Below are 25,157 nucleotides of genomic sequence, written 5' to 3'. Positions count from 1 at the left end.
ACAGTTGAAGAATGTACAAATATCTTTGGGACCCAAAGGAATATTAAAAAAACTGCTTGGGGAACATGGGCGATTGTATTTAAAGTGAGTCTCGAGGGATGAACTGAGCTGTCAGCAAAAGATGGTCAGGCCGGAAGTGTGCAGACATATTAGTTTCAGAGCAGCCTGATGGAAATGCAGAAGGAACATTAGATTACATGCATGTGCATGTGTATGCCTCCACATATGACTAGATAATTACGAGTATTAGTAAATCTTTGCTACTTTCGTTCATAACAAAGAGGCTAGAGAGCCAGATAGTTGCTTGTAGGGCTTAATCTAAATTACCTAAAAATTATGAAAATACTTTAAAGCATCAAGAATAATTGGCTGTAATAAATGTCTTATTTAAAAAGAATGTTATAAAATATGGGTCTCTTTCAAAAAGCTTGCATTTGATGAGTATATTTGATGTTTCATTAAAAAAGGTAGCAAAGCCCCTAAAATTGTGCTGATTTAGGAACCTAGAGTGTGGAATGTGCAGAAGTGAGGCCAGGTCCAGAATTGTTGGCATTTCTGGTTTGTGTTTCTTTTTGGAACTTAAGTTATTCTGTCCCAAACCTTCATTCTTATAGGTCTCTCCCACTAGATGAAGCTTTTAGAACCAAAGTCTGTCTTCATAATCGTCTGTTTCCCAGTGCTCAGCTGTGCACAGTGTGTGCAGTTGGCATGTGGTGGATGTTCACTGACCCAGTTACTCAGTCGGTCCTGAGTTGCCTCCACAGAACCCACTGTGTTAGAGCTTCATGCAGGGATGGCACTAAGTGCCATGTGGCTGTTCACTTAAAGAGCTCAGGTCTTCCACAGCAACTATCTGTTTCAAATACCAAATTGAAAATGAGAGAACCAAACTTATGTACTATGAGGGTCAGAACTTGTAGGTACAGCAAGGATTCAGGGCCTAGGTCTGGCAGCCTCAACATAGTGCCTTAGGGCCATTCCTACCAGCATCCTGACACAGGTGCTTATTGAAGCAGGTGTTTACTGGTAGCTTTGATTGTGTTTCTAGGGACACAATTGGACTCTGGCTTATTTGAGTGTATATAATCTATAACCAAGATGACATGAGCTTCAACTGTGTTTCCAATACACATAACACTTTATTTTTATTTTTAAAAAATATTGTATTTATTTATTTGAGAGAGAGAGAGGCAGAGGGAGAGAAAGAGAGAGAGAGAGAGAGAGAGAGAGAGAGAGAGAGAGAGAGAGAGAGAGAGCGCAAGAGTGAGCAAGCATGTCAGGACCTCCAGCCACTGTAAATAAACTCCAGATGCATGTGCCACCTTGTGCAACTGGCTTACGTGGGTCCTGGGGAATTGAACTGAGGTACTTTGGCTTTGCAGGCAAACACCTTAACTGCTAAACTATATCTCCAGCCCTATAATGATTGTTTTTAATGAGTACTTTCATCAAGGTAATTGTTGCTACTGAGTAGAGAAATATGAACTAAAGAAATTCTCTGTATGGTGTTTCCATGTTGTGGGGGCTAGTGGGGGATACTTGACAGGCATATCTGCCTCAGAACCAATGAATAGACCAAGCTCTTTAAAGGGAAGAATAGAGGTTAGTTGTTCCTTGTTATGTGTATGGGTTTTTTTTTTTTTTTTTCTAGGATACCTGTGAGCTGGAGATGCTCAGGTGTCTTTATATAGAATGGCATAGTTGTTTGCATAGAACCTGAGCACATGTTCCTGCAGACTTTAGTCCTATGAAATTTGATACAATGGGCCTAAGTACTTATCTGTAATGCCTAACACAATGTAACTCACTATGGAAACAGTTGTATTGTTCTTATGGGATAATGTTATAGTTTTAGGGTATAGATATAGGTTTGTGGGAATTATTTTTTCTGTGATTGGCTGGATTAGCAGTTGCGGAACCCACACAGAGAGCCAACTATACCTTAGAGCCTAAGAACCACATATTGACTTTAAGTTTTTCTATTATGTACTTTGAATATGTAAAACTCAACTTGAATTTGTTAGACTCACATCTCTTTGAAACTGTATGCAAGATATATTTATGATAAAATTAACTGAACTGTACGACCAATAGAATCCAAATTTGGATGGTTGGTTTAATGTGATGGATGATGTCACTTGACTTAAAGTGGAATATGTTTTAACTATAAATACAGGTCTGACAGCTCTGGCTCATTGAAAGTCAGCTGGCCCAGTCATTCTTTGCAGAACCTAGAGATGTCTTGCTTCTTGCTTAGCTTCTTCCTGTTTGAATTACTGTAAGACCCAAAGATATTATATGGCCTTCCTTTGTCTCAAACCTACCACTGGTGGACTAAACAAACCTTTTTTGTTCCCTGCTAGTAGGGAAAATAGCATTATCTAGCATTGGAGGTCATTTTAAATCTATGGGGGATTGATTCTAAGACTCCTTTTAGATACCCTTGAATGTTTAGATTCCCTTACATAAAATGACATATTTTCACAGAACATGCATACATTGTATTTTTATTACTTAATTTTTAGTGTTTGTTGTACACACATACATATATGCTTGTATATATGTGGATACATGTATGTGTGCATGTATGTGGAGGTCAGAGAGTGATGTTGAGTGTACACCTCAGTCACTCTCAACCTTATTCTTTGAGACAAGGTTTCTCGCTGAACCCAGGGCTCACCAGTTTGACTAGATTAGCTAGTTAGTGAGCCCTGCAGGGCTTCCCCTGCGTGCACCTCCCTATAGCTGGTATTATATGCACATACCACCACATCTGGTATTTTACATGAGAGCTGGGATCTGAAATAAGTTCTCATGCTTGCATGGCAAATACTTTACCCACTGAACCATCTGCTCAGCTTCTCTATAGACTTGAACCCATCTCTAAATGACTAACATAGTGGAAACACTGTGGAAGTAGTTCTTAGATTGTTTAGGGAGTAATGACAAGAAGTCTGTATGTGTTCAGTACAAGTGCACAAGTGCATTATGTTTTTATTGCACAGACACAGAGCCACTTTAAGGCTGATTATACCTGTCTGGATGATTATGAAGTACTCATCTAGAGGATTCCAAATGGTCTCCCTTACTTTTTGCTTCCTTTGGTTTTTCACTGAATTGAAAAGATCTAGTGAAAACACTCTTGTAGAGAACTTGATCACATGTGCTAGGGGTTTGCACATTCCATTGTTTACAACATGGCTGTAGATGTGGAGCCCTGGGCAGGAGGAAAGGTCAGGAAATGCTGGACTGGGTTCTCCGCTCTGGTACTTGCTCTCCAGGATCAACTCTGAGCAACTTTTGAACATACAGAATAGCCTCCATTGTTCACAGAGCAGGATGACCTAGCAAATGGCAAGACACCACTGCATTTACGTTTACCAGTTTGTTGTGGTGGTAGTGCAGTTCAAATTGCTTTGACAGAAGACATCCAAACAAAAAGACTACAAAGAATGCAATTCATAGGAAGGGAATGACGAAGTTTATTTGTTGAATGATCAACTGATAACAGGCATGTTGTGGAAATGGGTGGCTTTCAACAGATATTTTGATTCATAAGGCATTGCTCATAAAGGTATGGCCAGTTTTCAGAGGATTAAGTAATGATTCTTAGCTGATAAAAGGGCAGCACTTTATTAGACCATCAGATAGATGACCTAATTCATGATGTGGTAATTTCATAGACAAGAAGAGTAGAATGAGATTTGAATAGAGTACTCTCTTATTTAAGGTCACACACAGGTAGCAAGTGACCGACCAGGAGAGGAACATAAGAAACTTGGGAAGTCTAGTCCTATACATATGCTTGTGAAAAGTGACCATTTATGGGGCTTGGGATGTAGCTCAGTAGTCTAGCATGCATGAAGCCCTGAGTTTGCATAACCAGGAGCAGTAGTACATGCCTGTAATTCCAGTACTTGGGAGATAGAGGCAGGAGCTGTTCTCAGCTGCATAGCCAGTTTGAGAGCACTTTGGGCTCCATAAGATCCTGCTTAAAAAAATAAGAATGGCATTCATGTTTTTGTGTGTGTGAAAAAATATTTTTTATTTTTTAAGTATGTGTGTGTGTGTGTGTGTGTGTGTGTGTAATCATGTGTGAATACAGGCAACATGGGGAGGTCACAGGATAGTCTGATCCTTGCCTTCCACTTTGTTTATGAGGCAGGGTCTCTCTTGATTGCTGCTGTATTCACCAGGTTAGCTGGCCCATGAGCTTTAAGGTCCTCCTGTCTCCACCTCCATTCTCATTAGAGGCATGCTGGGGTTATAGATGCTTGCATTATGTGTCTAACTTTATGTGGGTTCTGGGGATCTGAACATGGGATGTCAGACTTGTATTGCAAGCATGTTACCCACTGAGTCATCTCTTCAGCCTCTTAAATATTTTAAAATATATTTTATTTTTCTTTATTTATTTGCAAGTGCGAGGGGGTGGGGAGAGAAAAAGGCAGGGAGAGAGAGAGAAAGAGAGAAAGAATGGGTGTGCCAGGGCCTCCAGCCACTGTAAACAAACTCCAGGTGCATGTGCCACCTTGTACATCTGGCTTGGGTGGGGCCTGGGGAATTGAACTTGGATCCTTTGGCTTTGCAGGCAAGTGCCTTAACCACTAAGCCATTTCTCCAGCCCCCCCATAAATACTTTTTAACCAGAGTTAGCCATATTGTAGAGAAATAGATGATTTTGGAGGATTGTTTTCTCCTCGTAATCTAGTTTTTACCTCATTGTTTTTGTTTTCTTTGCATCCAGACTTCCGACATTTTGTCTGTGAAAAATCACTTTAAAAATATTTTACTTATTTATTTATGAGAGACAGAGAGAGAGAGAGAATTAGAATAGGTGTGCCAGGGCCTCCAGCCACTGCAAACGAACTTTAGATGCTTGCACCACATCTGGGTATTGGGGAATTGAACCTGGCTCCTTAGGCTTCACAGACAAGTGCCTTAATTGCTAAGCCATTTCTCCAGCCCTGATAAAAATCATGTTTTTAATCACATATCTCCTTGATCTTATTTGGGTTCGGGTTATGTTGTTAGCAGGGTAGGGTAGCAGCACCGACTGAGTTGAAAACATGCTGAATATTTGGTATGGCCAGTCACAGCCCCTGACCTGGGGGTTTCTCAAGTACTGGGAAGAATTTCAGTCTTTTGTGTTTGTTTGCTTGTTTGTGGTGAGGGCCTCACAGGTGCTATAGCTGAGGCACAACCTAGCCAGCGACAGATTTAACTTTAATCATAAGTTACTTCAAAGAGGCTTGATCTGGGGAACTGGCTCGGGAATGGTCCTTCTGTGGCTCAGAAGCCTCCTGGGGACAGCTGCAGCATTCACAACATGGTCCCAACTTTTCTCTTTGCCCCTGCTCAGTTGCAGTGGGATTCCCTACCCTTTCCTCAAAGTTCTTCTGCCCGGAGTCCTGCCAGAGATGCTAGGAGGGAAAGGCTTGAGAGAGGCCCCTTTTAGTCAGAGGCCTGTTGAAGCTGTCATTGACTGAACTGGAAGGTCTGCGAAGGCAATGACCTGGTTACTTTAGCCTCCCAAGTTACTGGCAGTGCTTGCATGCTGTTGGTGCTTAATAAAGACTGAATTAATGAATGGAATTCCAGCGGGATTCCAAATCTCTGTCTTTTTCTTTTTGTTTAAAGCAGCTGTATTCATAATTGTTCAAACGTGGAGGCCACCAAGGTGACTTTTAGCAGATGAATGGATAAATATGAACGGTTCATCCAGACAATGCTGTGATACATCTAGACAATAGAATGCTACTCAGCAATAAAAATAAATGAGCTGTTAAACTATGAAAAGAACTGGAAGAAGCTAAATGTATTTCCCTCTTCCTTCCCTTTCTTTATAGTGTTTAAATTTTCAGCAGTGTTTGAGAGCTGAACGTATTGACATAACTGTCTCAGGATTCTTGACCATTTGAGGGCAAGGGTCCCTTTTGGATGAAAAGTGCTAGGGAGCCTCACACAGCAGTGACTGTGGCATTTGATTGAAGAAATGAATTTCACTCAGCTCCTGTGAATTTATGAACGGTATCAAATGAACTGGTTACTGAGTAGTTTGTGCATTATTTTCAAAAGCACAGTGGGTCTGCATACTGGGCGTTTCCTTTCTGTGGTTTACTGACAGGGCTGACTCCTCCTTCCCCGAGTCCTAAGCCTTAGTGTACACAGGCCAAGTCCACCTAGCATTAGTGTGTAAGTTGGGGTGTACAACCAGATGACAAATAATGGGAGCAATAAAAGCAGCACGAGCCCGTGGCGTTCAAGTAATTCTGCTTTCTTCTCTTCTAAATTTGGGGACTCATCATCTACTTCTCACCCCCATCCCTCTGAAGAGCTACATGTCAGTGGGAGCCTCACTTTTCTGAGACTGCTTTGGAAGCAAAGCATACCATGCACACTATGTAGTTCTTGAGTTGTTGCTATTTGACAGAGGGATTCAGAATTAGGGCTGGAACAGTCCGTTACTTGTACACACTCACTACTCATTTTTCCTCTTTCATAGTCACACATTCGCTCTTGCATTCACGCCCTTGCTTGCCCACATGTTCTCTCTTCCACATGTACATTCACCGTTGTTCACACACTTGCTCGCTCACATGCTCTCTCTCTTGTTCGTATACTCCTTTCTCAGATGCTTGTTCACTTTTCTATCTACTCACGCACTCACCCTGTGTGCCAAGCTCAGTCATGTGCTTCCCACTCTCACACAATTCTAGCTTTCTTTCCAAAGTCAGTCAACATCATTGACCACCTATCGCTGTTTACATATGCCAGTTACCTCAGCAGGTAGTGACAATATAGTTGATCTCCATTATTTGTGGGTTCTGTATTTGCAAATTTAATTGCTAAACTTTGCTTATAACTCCTAACTCAACATTTGTCTCACTTTGATGTCTGCAGACATGTACGTTTGTTTGCAGATGACACATACATTAGACTCAGGCACCTCTGTGAGCAGGGTCTTACAGGCATTTTTTAGTGCTTCACATGTCATATTCCGTGCCTTTTGTTGGTGATTTTAGCTCATAAAGTGCCCCCAACATAGTACTTAAGGGCTGTGCAGGGCTACTGAAAGCCCCCAGAGGGTGTATTATGTTTTGTGAGCAAACTTTTGTTAGAGAAGCTTTGTTCAGACCTGAGTTTTGGTGATACTGGCTGTAAGTCTGATGTTAATGAATCAGTGTAGGTTAAGTAAGGTGCCTTTGAATGGAAACACACATAAACTGAGGTAACACATTGAAAGGTTAACAAAATGCTATGACAGGACGCTCTTGAGAACCTAGCATTTGTTTCCCCCAGGAGCAATGGTTCAGTATTCCGGGAGATTTTATAGAACTTAACCACCAGGAGTAATGAGAACTGGTGGCACATACAAGTGAAAACACACTTCCTCTTGGGTGGGTGGGTGACCTTAGGATGGACTCAAGAAGAACCCACAGCTTTCTTGAAGAAGTCAGATATGTAACCCAAGAATTATAATTTGATGCATTAAGTATTCCAACACGATCAGATATAAAAGCTCCTGAGACATTGCAGGAGGGAGTTTAGATCTCGGAGAGAGGGTCAGTGTCATCTGCAGAGGTGGAAAGGAGCAGGCAGGTGTCCGGAGCGCAGGAACAAGCTTGTCTGCAGAGAAGGCACCTTTGCTGCTGTGCTGAAAGCATGGTGGCTGCTTGATGCACCCTGAGCTGCCCTCGCTGCTCTGTTTACCCCAGTGGCTTCGGAGGCTCCTGTGTTGACATCTGGGGGCTCCTCCCTGTTGGCCTCATCAGTTACTCTGAGGATGCTACTAGTCTGTTGTCCTGTGGCCTTTGAGCCTCACAAAAAGCCCCTTCCGTACTGGAGCAGGAGACACTGCCCTGGAGCAGCTTTGGCAGTGGCCTGGCGGCATTATCCTCCACTCCCTGCCCCCATGGAGGACTGCCTTGAACCTGTACTGAAGCATCATTTGTCAGCCTGCTGGCTTAGTGTGCCTCAATAGGATTGTGACACTCAGCTGAGGAAAAAGCTTGCCTTCCTTACACCCCTGCTGCAGATGGCTTCCCTGAGGATTAAAAGGGGATGGCATTAAGTGGGAAAGACACTCTTGGAGTTATCTTATTTCCTTCTTTTGGTAAATATTTAAAATCCTGATGTAACTTGATTCCTTCTTAATCTTTTTTTAATAAAAATATTTATTTTATTTATGAGAGACAGAGAGAGAGAGAGAGAGGGAGGGAGGGAAGGAGGCAGAGAGAGAGAGAGAGAGAGAGAGAGATATGGATGAATGGGTGTGCCAGGGCCTTCTGTCACTGCAGAAGAACTCTAGAAGCATGTCTAATCTCGTGCACGTAGCTTATGTGGGTCCTGGGGAATCAAACCTTGGTCCTTTGGTTTTTGAAGACTAATGCCTTAACTGCAAAACCATCCCTCCAGCCACTTAATCTTTTTTTTTTCTTTATTTATTGAAATCTCCATTGGAATTTGCTGTCCTTGGCAGTAAGGTGGTCAAAGCTCAGTGCAGTCTTCAGAGAGCACATTGTCAAGGTCATGACAAAGCCTTCCTCTCCTGCAGGTGCTGATGTGTTTGTTTTGCAGGGACACTGGGTGCCGGTCTTCTGTTGAGCTGCTGTGTTGCATTATTAGCCTTGTTCATACCATCTACTGGTTCCCTGAAGGAAACTACAAGCTTCTCTCCATTCTTCTGCCTTCTTTCTTGTCTCATCTTTCTTCTCTCTCTCTTCCTTTCACCTGTGTTCATTCACTCCATACGAATTACTGTATTTCAGACACTTTTTGTTTTGGTTGTGTTAAGTTGGCTTATATTCTTTTCCTTTATCATTCAGGCTGAAATTCTGTTTGCTGTGTTTTATGGAAGGTTCTTGTCTGGGCTTACCTTGTGAGCTGTGTGAACTTGGAGATTAAGAATAGACAAGTGGAAGCTCAAGGCTTAGACTCCTTTTTAAAATAATAATTTTTATTATTACTAACTTTACAGTATGACCACATTGCATATCCCCATTGGGTTGCACTCTTTTTAAAAAATTTATTTATTTAACAGATTATACCCTTTTATTCCCTTTCCCCTGTTTTTATTTCCCTGGGGTCCTCCTCTGTGGGGTTATGGGATTTACTGTGGGGTCATGAAGGCCTCAGACAGTACCAGTGGGGTAGTGGGGGCACTGTGCCTCTGGGTACCCCCATCCACCCTGTGGCTTTGACAATCTTTCCGCCCCCTCTTCCACAGTGTTCCCTGAGCCATGCAGGACTGTTGGCAGTCTGACTCAGTGTTGAGCTCTTTGTAGCCTCTGGACCTTCGCTTAGATAGGTTGTGCTTGATCTGCGTGTCCTCTGCCATCACTCTGGGGCTGGCTATCAGGTTAGCAGAAAGAGCAGTGTTCATGGAGCTTGTTTCTGGAAGACTGGCATATCTTTACTAAGGAAATTCTGCGTATCTTTTAGTTCTTCAACATTTACCTTTGGGCTTACACTATCAACAAATCTATAAGTCTTTCAATTTCTTTCCTTTTGTTTCTACAAACCAGGGCTATTTTGGGAGTATCACGGCTATCCCTAATCAACAACTCACTGGGAGGTATCCCATACCTGGTGTCTTGGAAAATCTTGGCTTCGTTTTTCTTTTCTTGAATCTATTTGTGTAACATAGCTGATGGTTATTATGGAAGCAAAGTATGTGGCCTCTGTTGCCTTTGTCTGCTTTGTCTCCTTAAAACTTTTCTTGTTTCACCTGTCCCTCAGCCTCTTAACTTTGTTTTTCATTTTTTTTTTTCTTCATCGTCTGTCACCTTGGCCCATCAGTAGCATCTGCTCTTAGTTTTCACTAATAAACATTTAGTTAGAAGTATTTCAGCTTTTGCATGTCTTCTGTGTGAATTTTAAATGGTATCAGACACTATCACTACTCTTACTAGATGTATGGTAAGAAATGTGACTTATGATTCTTTTTTTAATTTCATATTTGTTCTAAGATCCTAAAAGAATTGGATGATATTTTCCTGTAGGTGTATTTATAGAATTTAATATACATTGGCTGTGCAGTAACATAAGTCCAAAACTACTCAAAGTAATTCTTGACCTTTCCTAAATTCAAATTCTATTATACTGAGAGCTGCGTGAATACCGTTTTTGCAAATGTGCAGAAAGTTTGTGAGCTGATGTGATTTGCTAAACAAAGATTCATTTTTATAATCAGTTGCTAATGATGGCTTCTGAAAGATCTCCTGTGTCCTATTTAGCAGGGTCTGTCCTTGGCAGGACATTTACTACCATGGGGATGAGCACGCTGCATGGAAGATGTGCGTGTGTGAGCACGTGCATGCTTGACTCTGTGCTTGCGTGTATCAAGATTTAGATTAAGTTTTTATTTTCTCCCCAAATACTTAAGTAAACCAGGTTATGGAGAGAACACATTTTCTGTTTTCTTCTTTTCTTTTTTGAAGTAAAGAATATAGACATTCTTAATTGATGCTGTAAAGGATTAAAACTATATCTAATCTAAACATTTAAATTTTATTTAAATTATTTAATTAATTAATTCAATATTTTGAGACAGTCTCTTACTTTGTTGCCTGGGGTGACCTTGAACTCCTGGCTGAAGCTATCCTCTCACCTTATTAGTAGTTGGGACCACATGTGTGCACTACCATGCCTGGCTTAAATTTATTTTTTAAATGATACATAAAAACACAAGAATGAATACTTCATTGCGTATTACTTATTATATTATTTTTATGGCACTGGGCTTGAACTTAGGACCTTGTACCTGTTAGCAAGCACCCTGTCAATGAACTTTCCCTCAAAACCTTTGGAAATGTCTAAATCAGGTTATACATATTTATCTGAAACATGTATTATTTTTTATGGTGAAAATATTAATATCCTTCCTTTAGGATTTTTTAAGTATACAGCATATATATTTATATGCAGGCACTTAACTGTGTGCTATACAGCATACCAAAATGCCTTCCTCCTCCCTGTGACTTACAGCCCAATGATCAACCTCTTCCCATTCCTCCTGACCGCATGTTTGCAATACAGTTTGAAGAGACAAGATGCAAATTACCTAATTATCTTGATCTAGATACAATTAACTCTATTGTTCCCACCATTCCAGAGTAGTGTCCAGGAGCATGGATATTGCAGGAGGCACATTGCAATGGTGGGGAATTTAAAGAGTTTTTGAGAAATGGGACTTAAGGTGAGGCATATTGAAGGGGTTGGATCTGGATTGGACCTTCTACTAAAATAAGAACGAATGCTGTCCTGTCTCTTCTAGTAAAAGAGCTGTGCCCTCTTGTCTCTCTATTTTGCTTGTTGGGGATCTTTCCCAGGAAAGAAGAATTAAAAGACTTGGCTTCTTATTAATGGTCCTTTTGTCATTATATTTAATCACCCTGGTCCTTGTACCAACTCTCATTAAGGTTTTTCTGCTAGATTATTAATGGGGAAGAATACATTTGGGCAAGTCATTGTGGTTAAAGGAGGTTTAAATACCATGGCTATACCAGACAGTGGATATGAGAATGAATGAATTCATCAAAGTCATTAACTCATGAAATGTTCGTGAACTCTATCAGTTAATGTCGTGAATTTCTGTGCTAGTAGCTTATATTGTGGCAGTGAGCTGTTTAAATGGCCCACTGAGTTGAATAAATGCTATCATTTGGATAGCATGGTTAAAGCTATGCCATATGTTAATATGGAAATCACACTTTAAAATAGCACAACACAAGTCTGTATGTTTGCAATGAGAACTGTTACTGAGTCTTGAAATTTGAAACAACCTTAATTTTATTTTTTAAATGAGCATAGATGTGAATAATGCCTATGTGGAATCTCTATTTTCACATTGTCTAATATTTTAAATTAGTGTCTATGTAAGTCCATGTCTTATAACATTCCTAGCCATTGTCTTGGCTGTACTATAATTTTCACATTATTATTTTATATTTTGCTTTTAGCAGGAATGGTAAAAGTTTTGAAGTTTTAATTTCAGTTTTCCCATTGCTCAGAATTTGATGATATAGAATGAAAAGAGGTTTCCATAGTTGCTAATATTGACCAGATTTTGTTTCCAAGCATGGGCTTTAGTAGACTTTTGAATTAAATCCACATTCTCCACCCAAGTCTAGTGATAAAATCCAACAGTTCAAAGATAGGTATTCCATAAACAGCTATAGTTAAATAATATCAAGAAATTTAAAACATGGAAATACAATAAAACAAGAATTGATCACTTTATAGTGGAATACTCTATAAACTGTGTGCATTGGAAACATGTGGTGAGCTTTTAAACATCTGAGTGCTGTAATTCTAAAATGTATAGTCTATCTGAAGCCCACGCTGCCTCTGTGCACATACATAAGAAGACAACCTAATAGTTTCTTTGGTATTCCAATTCGCATTTATCTATTTATTTTTAATTAAAATAATTTGAAATAGAAATGCATAAATTAACTTTTTTGCATTATCTTAATGTTCAATTATTCATAACTGGCATAACCATAGAATGCTTGATACTTTAAACTTTGCTATTCTGCCTCTAAAATAAAGATTGTTCCTTGATATAGTGAAAGGGAGAAATTATTTGAGATAAATATGTGGTATAAGAAACTAATGTCTTCAAAGTTCAATGATAATTTAAAATTGTATGGTATGCAAACCTGTAAGAGTGGCATAATTGATATAATCTCAGGAGTTGTAATGCACTATTGGTTTTGTGATGTAATGTCAGTGTAATCTCACTTAAGTGAAGCTGTAGAGTCCTCCTGTGTCTGAAAGCATTTGAATTTCTAAACATCATGAAAAATGCTGGGTGGTAATACTGTTTTAAAATTGAACAAGTTGCTATGTTTTCTGGAATATCTAGAAAGTTAAGAGTGTATAAATGATACCAAAATAGCCTGTGTGGGAAAAAGAGCCACTTTAGCCCAACAATGAAAAGGTTAGTTCCATTTTTTAGCTTACCTTTCATTATTTTTATCTTTTATTGAGAATTTTCATACATAAATAATTTGATCATATCTCTTCCTATTACCTTCTTTCCCCCCCTTTTCCACTGAACCCCTTATTCTTTCCAATTAGCCCCTCTTCTATTTTGATGTCTTTTCTTGACTCTCATCCTTCATCCATGTTGAAATGTGGGCTCAATATTGTTCAGGTATTGTGGAGATAACTAGAACCAACAGACATTATGAGGTTGTGAATGCGATGGCTACATTTTGTTTGGAGTATATTCCAGAAGCACTCCTTCTCATCCTCTGGCTCTCACATTCCTCCTGTTCTAGTTGAGCTAGAGATTTCATTTAGTGCTGAGCACCCAACAACCTCTTACTCTCAGTCTTTTAGTGAGTTTTGAGTCTCCCTAGTATACACCATCTTTTACAAAAAGAAGCCTCTGGTCACCAGTGAGAGCAGCATCAATGTATGGACGCAAATATAAGTTTTTAAGAGGCAATTTGATGACAGCATCATATCCATGTCATCATATCACAGTAGTAGCTTCCCCTCTTTTCCCAGGGTCTATTATCTTCTCAGCCAGAGGCTTTTGACTAAATATTCAGTACCAGACATAGATTAGCTCTTGTGGAGCAGTCCTCAAAGCTAATTAGAAAGCATTTGGTTATCCCATAACAGTCATATCACTATTGCACCAGTAGTACCATGCTGTCTGGCTAGTCAGTTGTGTAGCAGCTCTCACAGTGTTTCCCACATTATGGCAATGGCAGTTAGCCAGCAGGGAGGAGGCTTCTAGCTCAGGCCTAGCTTGATTTCTCAGTGTGCAAATAACACTTGTGATGTCTTCAGCAGTAGAGGGTTTTGCCATCTAGTTCTAGTGAGAAACCAAGAGCATTGGCAATAGCTTAGATTATTTTGGGGACCTCCATGACCAACAGCTCACTGAGAGGTATCCCACCTTTGTAGTGGGGCTTTCCGGCAACAACCTATGGCTTCAGAGAGTAGCTCTGTCCACTTCTGCAGGGAGTTCTTGCCCAAACTTTTATAACATCTTAATTTTTAAAAATTATATAACAAAGAAGTACATTAACCTATGGCCTTTTCATAATGTCCTTAGTTTTGGTTAACCCTTCTCCTTTCCTCTCCTCCATTTCATTATTATTATTATTAATTATTATTATGATTATTTGAAGTAGGGTCTCACTAGCCCAGGCTGACCTGGGATTCACTCTGTAGTCCCAGGCTGGCCTTGAACTCACAGTGATCCTCCTACCTCTGCTTCCTGAGTGCTGGAACTAAAGGTGTGTGCCACCATGCCTGATTCATCCCCTTATTTTTAATGAGGTTTCCATAGTCTTAAAAAAATGTCTGATTATTTTTTTCTTAAACATTGTAGATGCTTATACCTGAGCCATATAGAATTGTTCATACTTCCTGCTTTCTGTTTTCTTTTCCTGTCTCTTTCTCCTGCAAAATGTGTTCTGTTTGCTTAAAATTACATATTGAAGGGAGTGGGAGATGGCTCAGTGGATAAAGAGCTTGCAATTCAAGCAAGAGTACTTGAGTTTGATCCCCAGACCCCATTAAAAAGTTGGAAGCCATGGAAGGCTTCTGTAACCCCAGCACACTAATATTTGCTAATGGTGAGATGGTAGGCAGAGATAAGAGAATTTCCTGGAAAATTTAATGGTGAACTCAGCAAAGAACAGCAGAGCTAGAATTCAAACAGAGGAACCTTGCCTCCACTCAAGGTGGACAGGTAAGGACTGACCCAAAAGTGGGCCTCTGACCTTCTTCATATGTGTGCTGTGGCATGTATGTTTCCATACTCATACACACAGGCATGCATACAGCACAAGCATGAACATGTACACACACACACACACACACACACACACACACATACACACAAATCATACTGGAGTAAAGACAAATGGATGCTTCGTACATGATTCTGAGAAGACTTGCTGTACCCACTTCCTGAACATGGCCTGTGATCACTAGTTATTTCCTCCTGTGACTTCCCCAATGGCTGGCCACTCTTGAGAAATGAACGTGGCTATAGGAACCCCAAGGATTGCCAGTGAAGAGTGAGAAGTAGAAGGGCTGATTCTAAGAAAGCAGTGGCTCAAATAGGGCCCCTGGAAATTTCTACTTGTCTTCTGTACTAATGACAGGTCTGTGGTACATGAGGACAAATCACTTCACCTCTAGCAGGCCTTATTGCTTCACGCAGTTGGCAGATACACATCCCTAATCAAAATATCTGGGGTTGGGGAGATGTCTCAGTGGATAAAGTACTTGCCTTGCAAATGTGAGGACCAGAATTCAAATCCCTAGCATCCAGGTAAATGCTGAGTGGATATGGCAGCCCACCTGTAATCCCAGTGCTTGGTAGATAGAGACAGAGGATCTATGGGCAAGCCAGCTAGCTGGACTGGCCTTGAATTGGTAAGCTCTGAGTTCAAGTGAGAAATCCTGCCTCAGTAAAAGAAAAGGGGGAAAGCAATGGAGAAAGGTACCTGATGTCAACCTTTACCCTACATGTACATGCACACACATATATATACACCTACACGGAATTTGAAATGCTCTCTGAAGTAGAAACTTAAAATTCTTTTTTGTTTATTTTTATTTATTTGAGAGTGTCGGACAGAGGGGGGGTAGAAAGGGAGAGAGAGAGAGAGAGAGAGAGAGGGAGAGAGAGAGAGAGAGAGAGAGAGAGAGAGAGGGAGAGAGAGAGAGAGAGAGAGAGAGAGAGAGAGAGAGAGAGAGAGAGAGAGAGAATGGGCACACCAGGGCCTCTAGCCACTGCAAACGAACTCCAGACGCATGCACCCCCTTGTGCATCTGGCTATCATGGGTCCTGGGGAATCAAGCCTTGAACTGGGGTCCTTAGGCTTCACAGGCAAGCGCTTAACTGCTAAGCCATCTCTCCAGCACAATATAAACTTTTTGATTATTGACATAATGTCCCAAAACTTCTGGAACTTGGGGCATTTTGGATTTTTGGTTCTGGAATAACATGTTGAAAGATGAGGCTCCTGAGAGCTGGAGAGGGACATGGTTGTACATGTCCTCCAGCAAGTGAGGTTGCAATGAAAGCAGGCTTCTGGCTGCAGAAGCAGACCTTTCTGAGGGGGTGAACTAGCTCTTTTCTAATGATGTTCCTGTGGATCCATTTCTGATCCAAGAGAGGCCTTCTGCTGGATGGATGCTTGGAAGCCAAGGAAACATAAGCTACTTCCTGACTCATGGCCCCCAAAGGAGGAGAAATCATCCTACATTTTTAAAGACTTACTTTGTAATGTTTGTCAGGTGATGTAATTTCCTGTGGAGAAAAGAACCCTTCATTTGAATCTGTTTCCCACCCCACCTTCTTTGTAGAGCAGATGGTTCAGCATCCAATTCTATTCTCAGTTCATTTTATTAATGATAAAAATAAATGAACATATTCATATAGAAAATCTACTGAATTATAGCAAGCTCAAGGCAACCATATTTTATGAGAGAGAGAGAGAAAATTGTCACACCAGGGCCTCCAGCCACTGAAATTGAATCCCAGACATATCTAGGCAGCCATTTTTAGCCAGGAATAAACTTGCTTGAGAGGAGACTAATGCAGATGGAAGTAGACTGAAATAGCCAGTCATAGCTTTAATATACTTTTTTTTTTTGTCATTTGTTTTGTGGGCTTGAATAGAGATGAGAAGGAAATAATTGCACTTGACAGTCTCCTCAGTGCAGAGTATGCTATGTTTCCCCAGAAAGCCCTTCTAGATTTACGTGCAGTGAGAGTGGAAGGTCGCCCCTCTGCTTGCTTCCCATACCCCCATAGAGTCGAGCTTCTCCTGCCTTTGCCAGTGGGAGCAGCAAGTCTTCAGGTGGAGCTGTGGATAACTGCTCACCTTCTATTTGTCCTATCAACTCAGCATCAGTGACTTAACCTTTCCCCATTATCATCATTATTATTTTTTTGGTCTTGTCCACTGCATTAGATTTTCTTTGTACATTCTCTTTTTCAATAAACATAGCAAAAGTTTGTCCTGTGAGATCACATTTTGCTAAAACCTAAGGGCTGGGGTGGTAGCTCAGTGGTAGAGTACTTGCCTGCCATGCACAAGTTCTTAGGTTCAGTCCTCATCACCACAAAAACCTTGCTCAGTGCTTTTGGCCACTCTGAAGAGCATTTATGAGGCAGCGCCAGCCCTCAGGAGCTGTGGAGTATGTCTTACACCTTTAGCTTAAGAATGAGATGAGGAAAGGCCAGCTGCATGTTGGGTTGGTTGACTTTGTCAAATTCTGTCCTCTTTTCCTCTGCTTATTTGGATTCACTGCAATGGGAAATGATGCCCATCTGCTCTCCCTGAATTCAGGGTATTAAATCGTGTTCTCAACTATATCTTGTAAAAGGGCAGCAATATTTTGGTGATGTATAAAGTTTCCTGTCACCTCTCTAGTTCTGAATAACAGAAATGGAAGAGTGTCAAACGCCCCTATCTGTACTTGATGACAGTTGCCTCTCACTATCAATAGGAGGTTGGTTCTTAGTTCCCCTTAGATAATCTGTTGATGCTCAAGTACCTTATACAAAATGACAGTTTTGCAAAGAACCTGCATCCTCCTACAGACTTCAGATTACCTTTATAGAACTTAAAATACTCAGCTCAATGTAAATGCTATAAGCTGTTATACTCTATTGTTTAGGGGACAATGACAAAAAAAATCGGTACATGTTGACTACCAGTGGAACTTGTATTCCAAATATCTTTCACCTGTGCTTCACTGAATCCGTGGATCATGGGGTATTGCCTTTTCTACTTATGCAAGGTGCAAGATGGACAAAAGGAAAGTAATTATTTTTTAAAAAGTAAAAATATTAAAAGTTTTATTTTGGAATGACCCATCTGTGGATTTTAAAGGTTTTAATTGAAATCTTCTTCAGGGGTCAGGTCAGCTTTAGTACATTCACATCAGCCCAGATGTGCTTTGACATATGATGAATATACTATTTCCAGTCATGAGGAACATGACTGCAGGAGTCCCATACTGTGGGGTTAAATGAAACCCCAGTTTCTATATAGCTTAGGGGGAGGGGAAACAGAAGACAGACAGGAAGACAGGGAATTTTTCTTCCTCTGGGAATGTGAATCCAAGAACAGCTTTCTTCCTAGCATCTGTGTATCTGCATATGTGCCATTAGAAACCAGAGGGCCCTTTTACTACCTGACTAAATTCAAGGAGCTAGGAGTGTCATACTATTGGTTTTGAATTTTCTTTATTCAGGAAGATTCTGTCAGTCATGATGGAAGCATGATCTCTTTTTTTTTTTTTCTGTTTATTTACTTTATTTATTTATTTTTTTAAATTTTTATTAGCATTTTTCATGATTATAAAATATATCCCATGGTAATTCCCTCCCTCCCCACCCCCACACTTTCCCGTTTGAAATTCCATTCTCCATCATATTACTTCCCCATTACAATCATTGTAATTACATATATACAATATCAACCTATTAAGTATCCTCCTCCCTTCCTTTCTCCACCCTTTATGTCTCCTTTTCAACTTACTGGCCTCTGCTACTAAGTATTTTCATTCTCAGAAGCATGATCTCTTGACCCATATGTTGTATACTGGGGATTCAACCAACCATGGATTGAAAAACAGAAGTTATATCCTCCCCAAACATGATATTTTTATTGTCTGTAGTTCATAAACCAGGGCTTCTTAAACCTTTCCACTCATGATCACTTGTGTCTAAGGAATTTTTACATGAGACCAGAAACAAAGATATATCAAATAGGTATACAAATCCAGTGTCTATTGATAATAAATTATAAAGAAATTTGTCTTAAAACAATTCCTTGGCACACATAATTCCAGTATTTATTAAAGAAAGTAAGCTCTGCTAATATGATGGATATGCTTTTTAAAAATATTTTTTTTTAATTTTTATTAACATTTTCCATGATTATAAAATATATCCCATGGTAATTCCCTCCCTCCCCACCCCCACACTTTCCCGTTTGAAATTCCATTCTCCATCATATTACCTCCCCATTACAATCATTGTAATTACATATATACAATATCAACCTATTAAGTATCCTCCTCCCTTCCTTTCTCCACCCTTTATGTCTCCTTTTCAACTTACTGGCCTCTGCTACTAAGTATTTTCATTCTCACACAGAAGCCCAGTCATCTGTAGCTAGGATCCCCATATGAGAGAGAACATGTGGCGCTTGGCTTTCTGGGCCTGGGTTACCTGACTTAGTATAATACTTTCCAGGTCCATCCATTTTTCTGCAAATTTCATAACTTCATTTTTCTTTACCGCTGAGTAGAACTCCATTGTATAAATGTACCACATCTTCATTATCCACTCATCTGTTGAGGGACATCTAGGCTGGTTCCATTTCCCAGCTATTATAAATTGAGTAGCAATAAACATGGTTGAGCATGTACTTCTAAGGAAATGAGATGAGTCCTTTGGATATATGCCTAGGAGTGCTATAGCTGGGTCATATGGTAGATCTAAAAATATTTTTATTAATTTACTTGCAAGAGTGATAGAAGAGAGACAGAGAGAATGGGTGCACCATTCTCTAGCCACTGTAAATGGACTCCAGATGTATGCATTACTTAGTGCATCCGGCTTTATGCAGGTTCTGGGGAATCAAACTCAGGTTGTTAGGCTCTGTAGGCAGGTACCTTAACTGCTGAGCCGTCTCTCCAGCTCCAGTGCTTGATTATTTTTAATGTAAGGAGTTACATCTTGGGCTGGGGCTTAGTGTTTAAAGGTGCTTCCTCTGTAAACCTGCGACTCCCACAAGTATATACACATACATCACGTGTAAATGAAAAGACTTAAAAAGAATTAAATCTTGGCTGAATATTTGATATTTCTGGACACAGGACATCTTCATATTATCAATGTTGGAATTACTAGTCTTCAGATATATTTAGTATTGAATGGAAGAAGTATGTTTAGACTGTTTCAGAACATTTTTTAAACCTTGTCCCAATCCCAAGCTAAAATTCACTTAACAATTTTATTTTTATGAAATTTAAGTCAGCAATACAAGTTTTATGAAACTGAAGTCAGCAGTTAAAAAAAGTCAAACATTCCTAACACAATACAATCTTAAAGATATGCTGATTTTAATATACTGCTTTATATGTTTATGCTGATCCATGTGCCCTGTGTGCACATGTGTGGTCAGAGGAGATGTTGCATGTCTTCCTTTATCACCCTTCTGCCTTATTTCTCTGTGACAGTCTTTAAGTGAACCTGTAGCTTTCTGTTTTTCAGTTAGACTGGCTGACCAGTGAGCTTCAGTGATCCTCTGTCTCTGCCCTCTCACACTGAGGTACTGACATTACAGACATGTGTGATCATGTCTGGCTGGGAATTGAACTCAGGTACTCATGCTTGTTTAACAAACACTCTACTCACTGGGCCATCTTTCCAAACTCTTATTTGAAATTGCTGAATAATGACAGGGGGATAATATTAAAGTCTTTGCTTTTCATAAGTTTTTTTTTTTTTTTTTTTTTTGAGCAGAAAATTTAGTAATGCAGTAAAAACACTGCAGTTTCAACTCTGAACTGAGGTGTTTCAGGCAGTGTTTGGTCTTGTCATGTGGTGTGGTGGTGTGAATGGTAAAGTGCACGTATTGTATGTTCGGAACCAAGGCTGGGGACTGGGGAGATAATTCAGTGAGTAAAGTGCTTGGTATGCAAGCATGAAGACCTGAGTTTGAGCCCCAGTACCCAAGTAGAAGCTGGGTATGATAATGGGCATTTGTTGCCCCAGAACTGGGGAGACAGGAGATCCCTGGGGCTTTCTGGCTAGCAGGTCTACCCAAATTGGCTAGCTCCAGGTTCAGTGAGATATTCTGTCTCAAAGGTAAGGTGGAGGTACTGGGAAATGAATCAGTGAGTAAAGTGCTGGCTATGCAAGTATGAGAACCTGAGTTTGGATCCCCAGCGCCCATACATTCTTGAAGTTCCTGAAAGGTTTGCTGGCTAGCTAGTCTATCTCACTCCATTATCTTTGGTTTCAGTGTGAGACCTTGTCTTAAAAAACTAGTGTGGAGAGCAACTGAGGAAGACACCTCAATTTGACCACTGGCACACACACATGCAGTTACATCCCCACCACACATAAGTACCTACACAAAAATTATAGTGGAGGGCTGGAGAGACGGCTTAGTGGTTGAGTGCTTGCCTGCAAAGCCTAAGGACCACGGTTCGAGGCTCAGTCCCTCAGGACCCACGTCATCCAGATGCACAGGGGGACACACGTGTCAGGAGTTCATTTGCAGTGTCTGGAGGCCCTGGTGCACCCATTCTCTCTCTCTCTCCCTCTCTCTCTCATTCTCTCTCTCTGTCTGTCACTCTTAAACAAATAAATACAAATAAAAACAAAAAAATTATAGTGGAAAGTAATTGAGGAAATCACATGACATCAATCTCTGCCAGCACACATATGGGCACATGCATTTATAGACATGCACACACACATATAAACACACACAAAAGACACAGACTCATATGCACACACATACACACAAGAACCAAGGCTGCAGTGAAGCTTTTGCCATGCAACATGGACTAGCAGTGCCAGCAACACCCAGGATTCATTATGCATTTGATTTTGAATTAATTTTTTGTTGTTCCACATTCAGAAACCTTTTGCTGTTGACAAACTGTTCATGACCCCCACATTCAGTGGGAGTTACAACTCACACTTCTAGGAGCTGCATTGTAAATAGTACTGTACAACTATTTGTTTGACATTATGAGTCATCTAGAGATGACTTAAAGCCTGCAAAGGATATGTGTAGGCTTTATGTAAATATTCCATTTTTATTTAAAGGGACTTGAACATCCACAGGTATTGTTTCCCTGGAAATGGGAGGGTCTTGAAGCCAGTCCTCTGAGAGTACTAAAGCATAACGAATATTTTAAAATGTGAATTGATGATGATCTGCTTCAGAATTCTCGTAGGGCCTGTTAAAACCAGCTATGTTTTGAATTTTTGGATCAGAATTTTATAGGGTAGAGGCTTATCTAGTCAAGTTTGGAAACATTTCAGGTGACTCCAGTGTACCTTGAAGCTTGAAAAATGCACACACACACACACAACTTAAATGGGGCAGAAGATAGCCGATATCACTGATAACACTGCTAATGTCACCATAGCAAGTGTTTTATAAAGTGTATTAATGATGAGGCAAATCTCAGAGCTTTGACTCCAGTAAATTCCTCCCAAGATCATCACCTTCCCAGGTCTGTAGTGAAATTGAGAATGATGTGGCATGTCAGTTATATTTTGATTATAGTGATTGGCACATGGCAGAGACTGACTAGGAAATGTAGTATACTGTCAGTAGATTGAATGCCTTTAATATTAAATTTTATATTTATCAATGTTCCTCATTTTTCCTGACTTTGCCTGTTAACATTTATCATTTGTGATGACTACACTGTGAAAAGCAAACAAGTGTAATAATAGTGTGTTATTTGGGGGGCTTTCAGTTGTCTTAAAATTATTTTGATTTTTTCCATATTAAAAAATGTCTAGACTTCTTTGTGCTTTAATAATTATGAATAAGAAGCCAGAATGACATTAGATTGAGAGTAAAGCAGTTTTGGCAAAATGCATTAAAGTAGTTAAAATTGGTTAAAAATATAGTATTTTCTATTAGGTTTATATAGGTTTAGCATCCATAGTTTAGAAGCCTAAACTCTGAAATGTCCCCAAATAGAAAAGAGTTTTCAATATCAACATTGATGCCATAAGTAGAAAATTCATAAAAAATATGGAAAAGAACTTTCAGGCTTTGTGTATAAGGTATATTTGAAACATAAATAAAATATACAGGAAACATACCCTAGATGTCTCTAGATGTGCAATATCTAGATACCCTAGATATGCAACTGTTCCAAAATATGAAAACAATAAAAATGGAAACATTTATGGTCTAAAACTTTTTAACTTTATTTATTTTCAAGGAGAGAGAGACAGAGGGACAGAGAGAGAGAGACAGAGAGAGAGAGAGAGAGAGAAAGAGAGAGAGAGAGAGAGAGAGAGAGGGAGAAAGGGAAAGGGAAAGGGAAAGGGAAAGAGAATGGGTACCCCAGGGCCTAGGGCCACTGCAAATGAACTCCTGGTGGATTGACCCCACGTCTTGGGCTTTGCAAGCAAATGCCTTTAACCTCTGAGCCATCTCTCTAGCTTTAAAAATATTTTATTTTTTAAACTTAAAGAACTTAAAAAATCTTTTATTTATTTATTTATTAAAGAGAGGGAGAGAGAGAGAGAGAGAGAGAGAGGGAGAGAGAGAGAGAGAGAGAGAAAGAGAGAGAGAGAGAACGTGTGCTATTGCAAACGAACTCCAGATGCTGCATCTCCATGTGCATTTGGCTTACATGGGTCTTGGGGAGTCGAACCTGGGTTCTTAGGTCTATCTGCCTTAATTGCTAAGCCATCTCTCCAGCATGCCCCTGAACTTTTTACATAGGGCTTTTCAATGTGTTATGTGTTACCAATGGAATATTGCTTTGAATATAGAGAGTAGCAACTTTACAATTTATTTATTTCCTTTTTTTTTTAAACAGGAAAAACTGACTCAAGAGTGTGTATTCAGAGAACAATTTGAAGAAAATTGGTATAACACCTACTCATCGAACCTGTATAAACATGTGGACACTGGAAGGAGGTACTATGTTGCATTAAATAAAGACGGGACTCCAAGAGAAGGAACCAGGACTAAACGGCACCAGAAATTCACACATTTTTTACCTAGACCAGTGGACCCTGACAAAGTACCAGAACTATATAAGGATATTCTAAGCCAAAGTTGACAAAGACAATGTCTTCACTTGAGCCCTTAAAAAGTAACCACTATAAATGGTTTCCCGCGGTGGGTTCCTATTGATTAGCTGTGTCATCACCTCAGCTCCACTGTTGCCAAACTTTGTCGCATGCATATGTATGATGGAAGCTTGGATGGGAACATGCCAATTTTGCTCTGCACTTAGAGGCTGGTCCTCCTGGAGGGCCGCCTGGGGCCACTTGCTTGATTTATTGTGAAAAAGGGTGGGGGGGAAGAGGCTGAGTGAGATGGTGTGAGTGTGTGAATGGTCAAGTAGCTGGGGAGATCAGAGAGAGCTATGAGAGCAAAATGGACAACGCCCGATGCATGCTGGGAAATAGACATGCTTTTACATTTTTGGTCAGTTGAACTTCATCCTATATCAGCACAGCTGCCATTCTTCGACTCATCAGGATTTTTGGCTGGTGGCCTGCGCAAGGGAACACTGCATTTCCAAAGGCATGGAGGGTGCAGTCTTACTTAAAAGACCTTTTCAGTTCATTCTCACTGGTATCATCCCAGTGAACTTAAAGCAAAGACCTCTTAGTTTAAAAAAAAAAAAAAAAAAAGAAACAGAAAAAAGAAAAAAGGAAAAAAAAAAGGAAAAAAGAAAAACAATGGTTAAATTTATTTATAGAAATTCCAAAGGCAACATTTTATTTATTTTATATATTTATTTATTATATAGAGTTTATTTTTAATGAAATATGTACAGGCCAGATAGGCATTTTGGAAGCTTTAGGCTCTGTAAGCATTAAATGGCAAAGTCCACTATGAACCTGTGGTAAATTTGTGCAAGTAGGTATATGGAAATTCTAATGACCCTAATGTACTAAAGGCGACAATCTATTTTATGCCCGTATTATTGTAAACTTCTGCACATTGCTCATGACACTGAGTATTCTCTTCAGACTGCTTGTCTCATAGCTTACCCCAGAGGATTAAAGAGAAACTGGGTCTCAACCTTTCACCCTGTGTCTGTAATTTTCCTCTCTCATAAGTGACTCTCAGTGAAGCTTCGTGGGTGGAACACATGAGGGTTGGTAGATATCTTACTTGGTTAAGTCTATCACAGAATATACCAAAGCCAAACAATAACTATGCTTTTTATTTTAGCCCATCTCCAGAACAATAGGATGGACACCAAACATGTACTCGTCTAAAATTCTCAAACAAGAATTTTAGAGAAAAAAAAAACTAAGCATACATAGCACAGATTTCATTATTTTTAAGACAAAAATCAGATAACAAGATAACAAAATCATTCTTATAAATTTTTTGTTTGTGCACTTGGCTACTAGATATGAAATT

General features: G+C 39.8%; 1 protein-coding gene across 1 annotated transcript in view; it reads left to right on the top strand.

Moving 5' to 3' along the window:
• The window catches only part of Fgf9 (fibroblast growth factor 9), a 49,741-nt gene extending 25,342 nt beyond the window's left edge, over positions 1-24,399 (top strand). The window contains exon 3 of the mRNA XM_004670541.2: positions 23,590-24,399. Within this exon, the coding sequence (XP_004670598.1) occupies positions 23,590-23,835 (246 nt within the window). The 3' untranslated portion in view covers positions 23,836-24,399. The remainder of the gene's footprint in view (positions 1-23,589) is intronic.
• Positions 24,400-25,157: the final 758 nt, after the last annotated feature.

Source organism: Jaculus jaculus, chromosome 7 (assembly GCF_020740685.1).
Source record: "Jaculus jaculus isolate mJacJac1 chromosome 7, mJacJac1.mat.Y.cur, whole genome shotgun sequence".
NCBI lineage: Eukaryota > Metazoa > Chordata > Mammalia > Rodentia > Dipodidae > Jaculus > Jaculus jaculus.
This window is presented reverse-complemented; position numbering and strand designations above follow the sequence as displayed.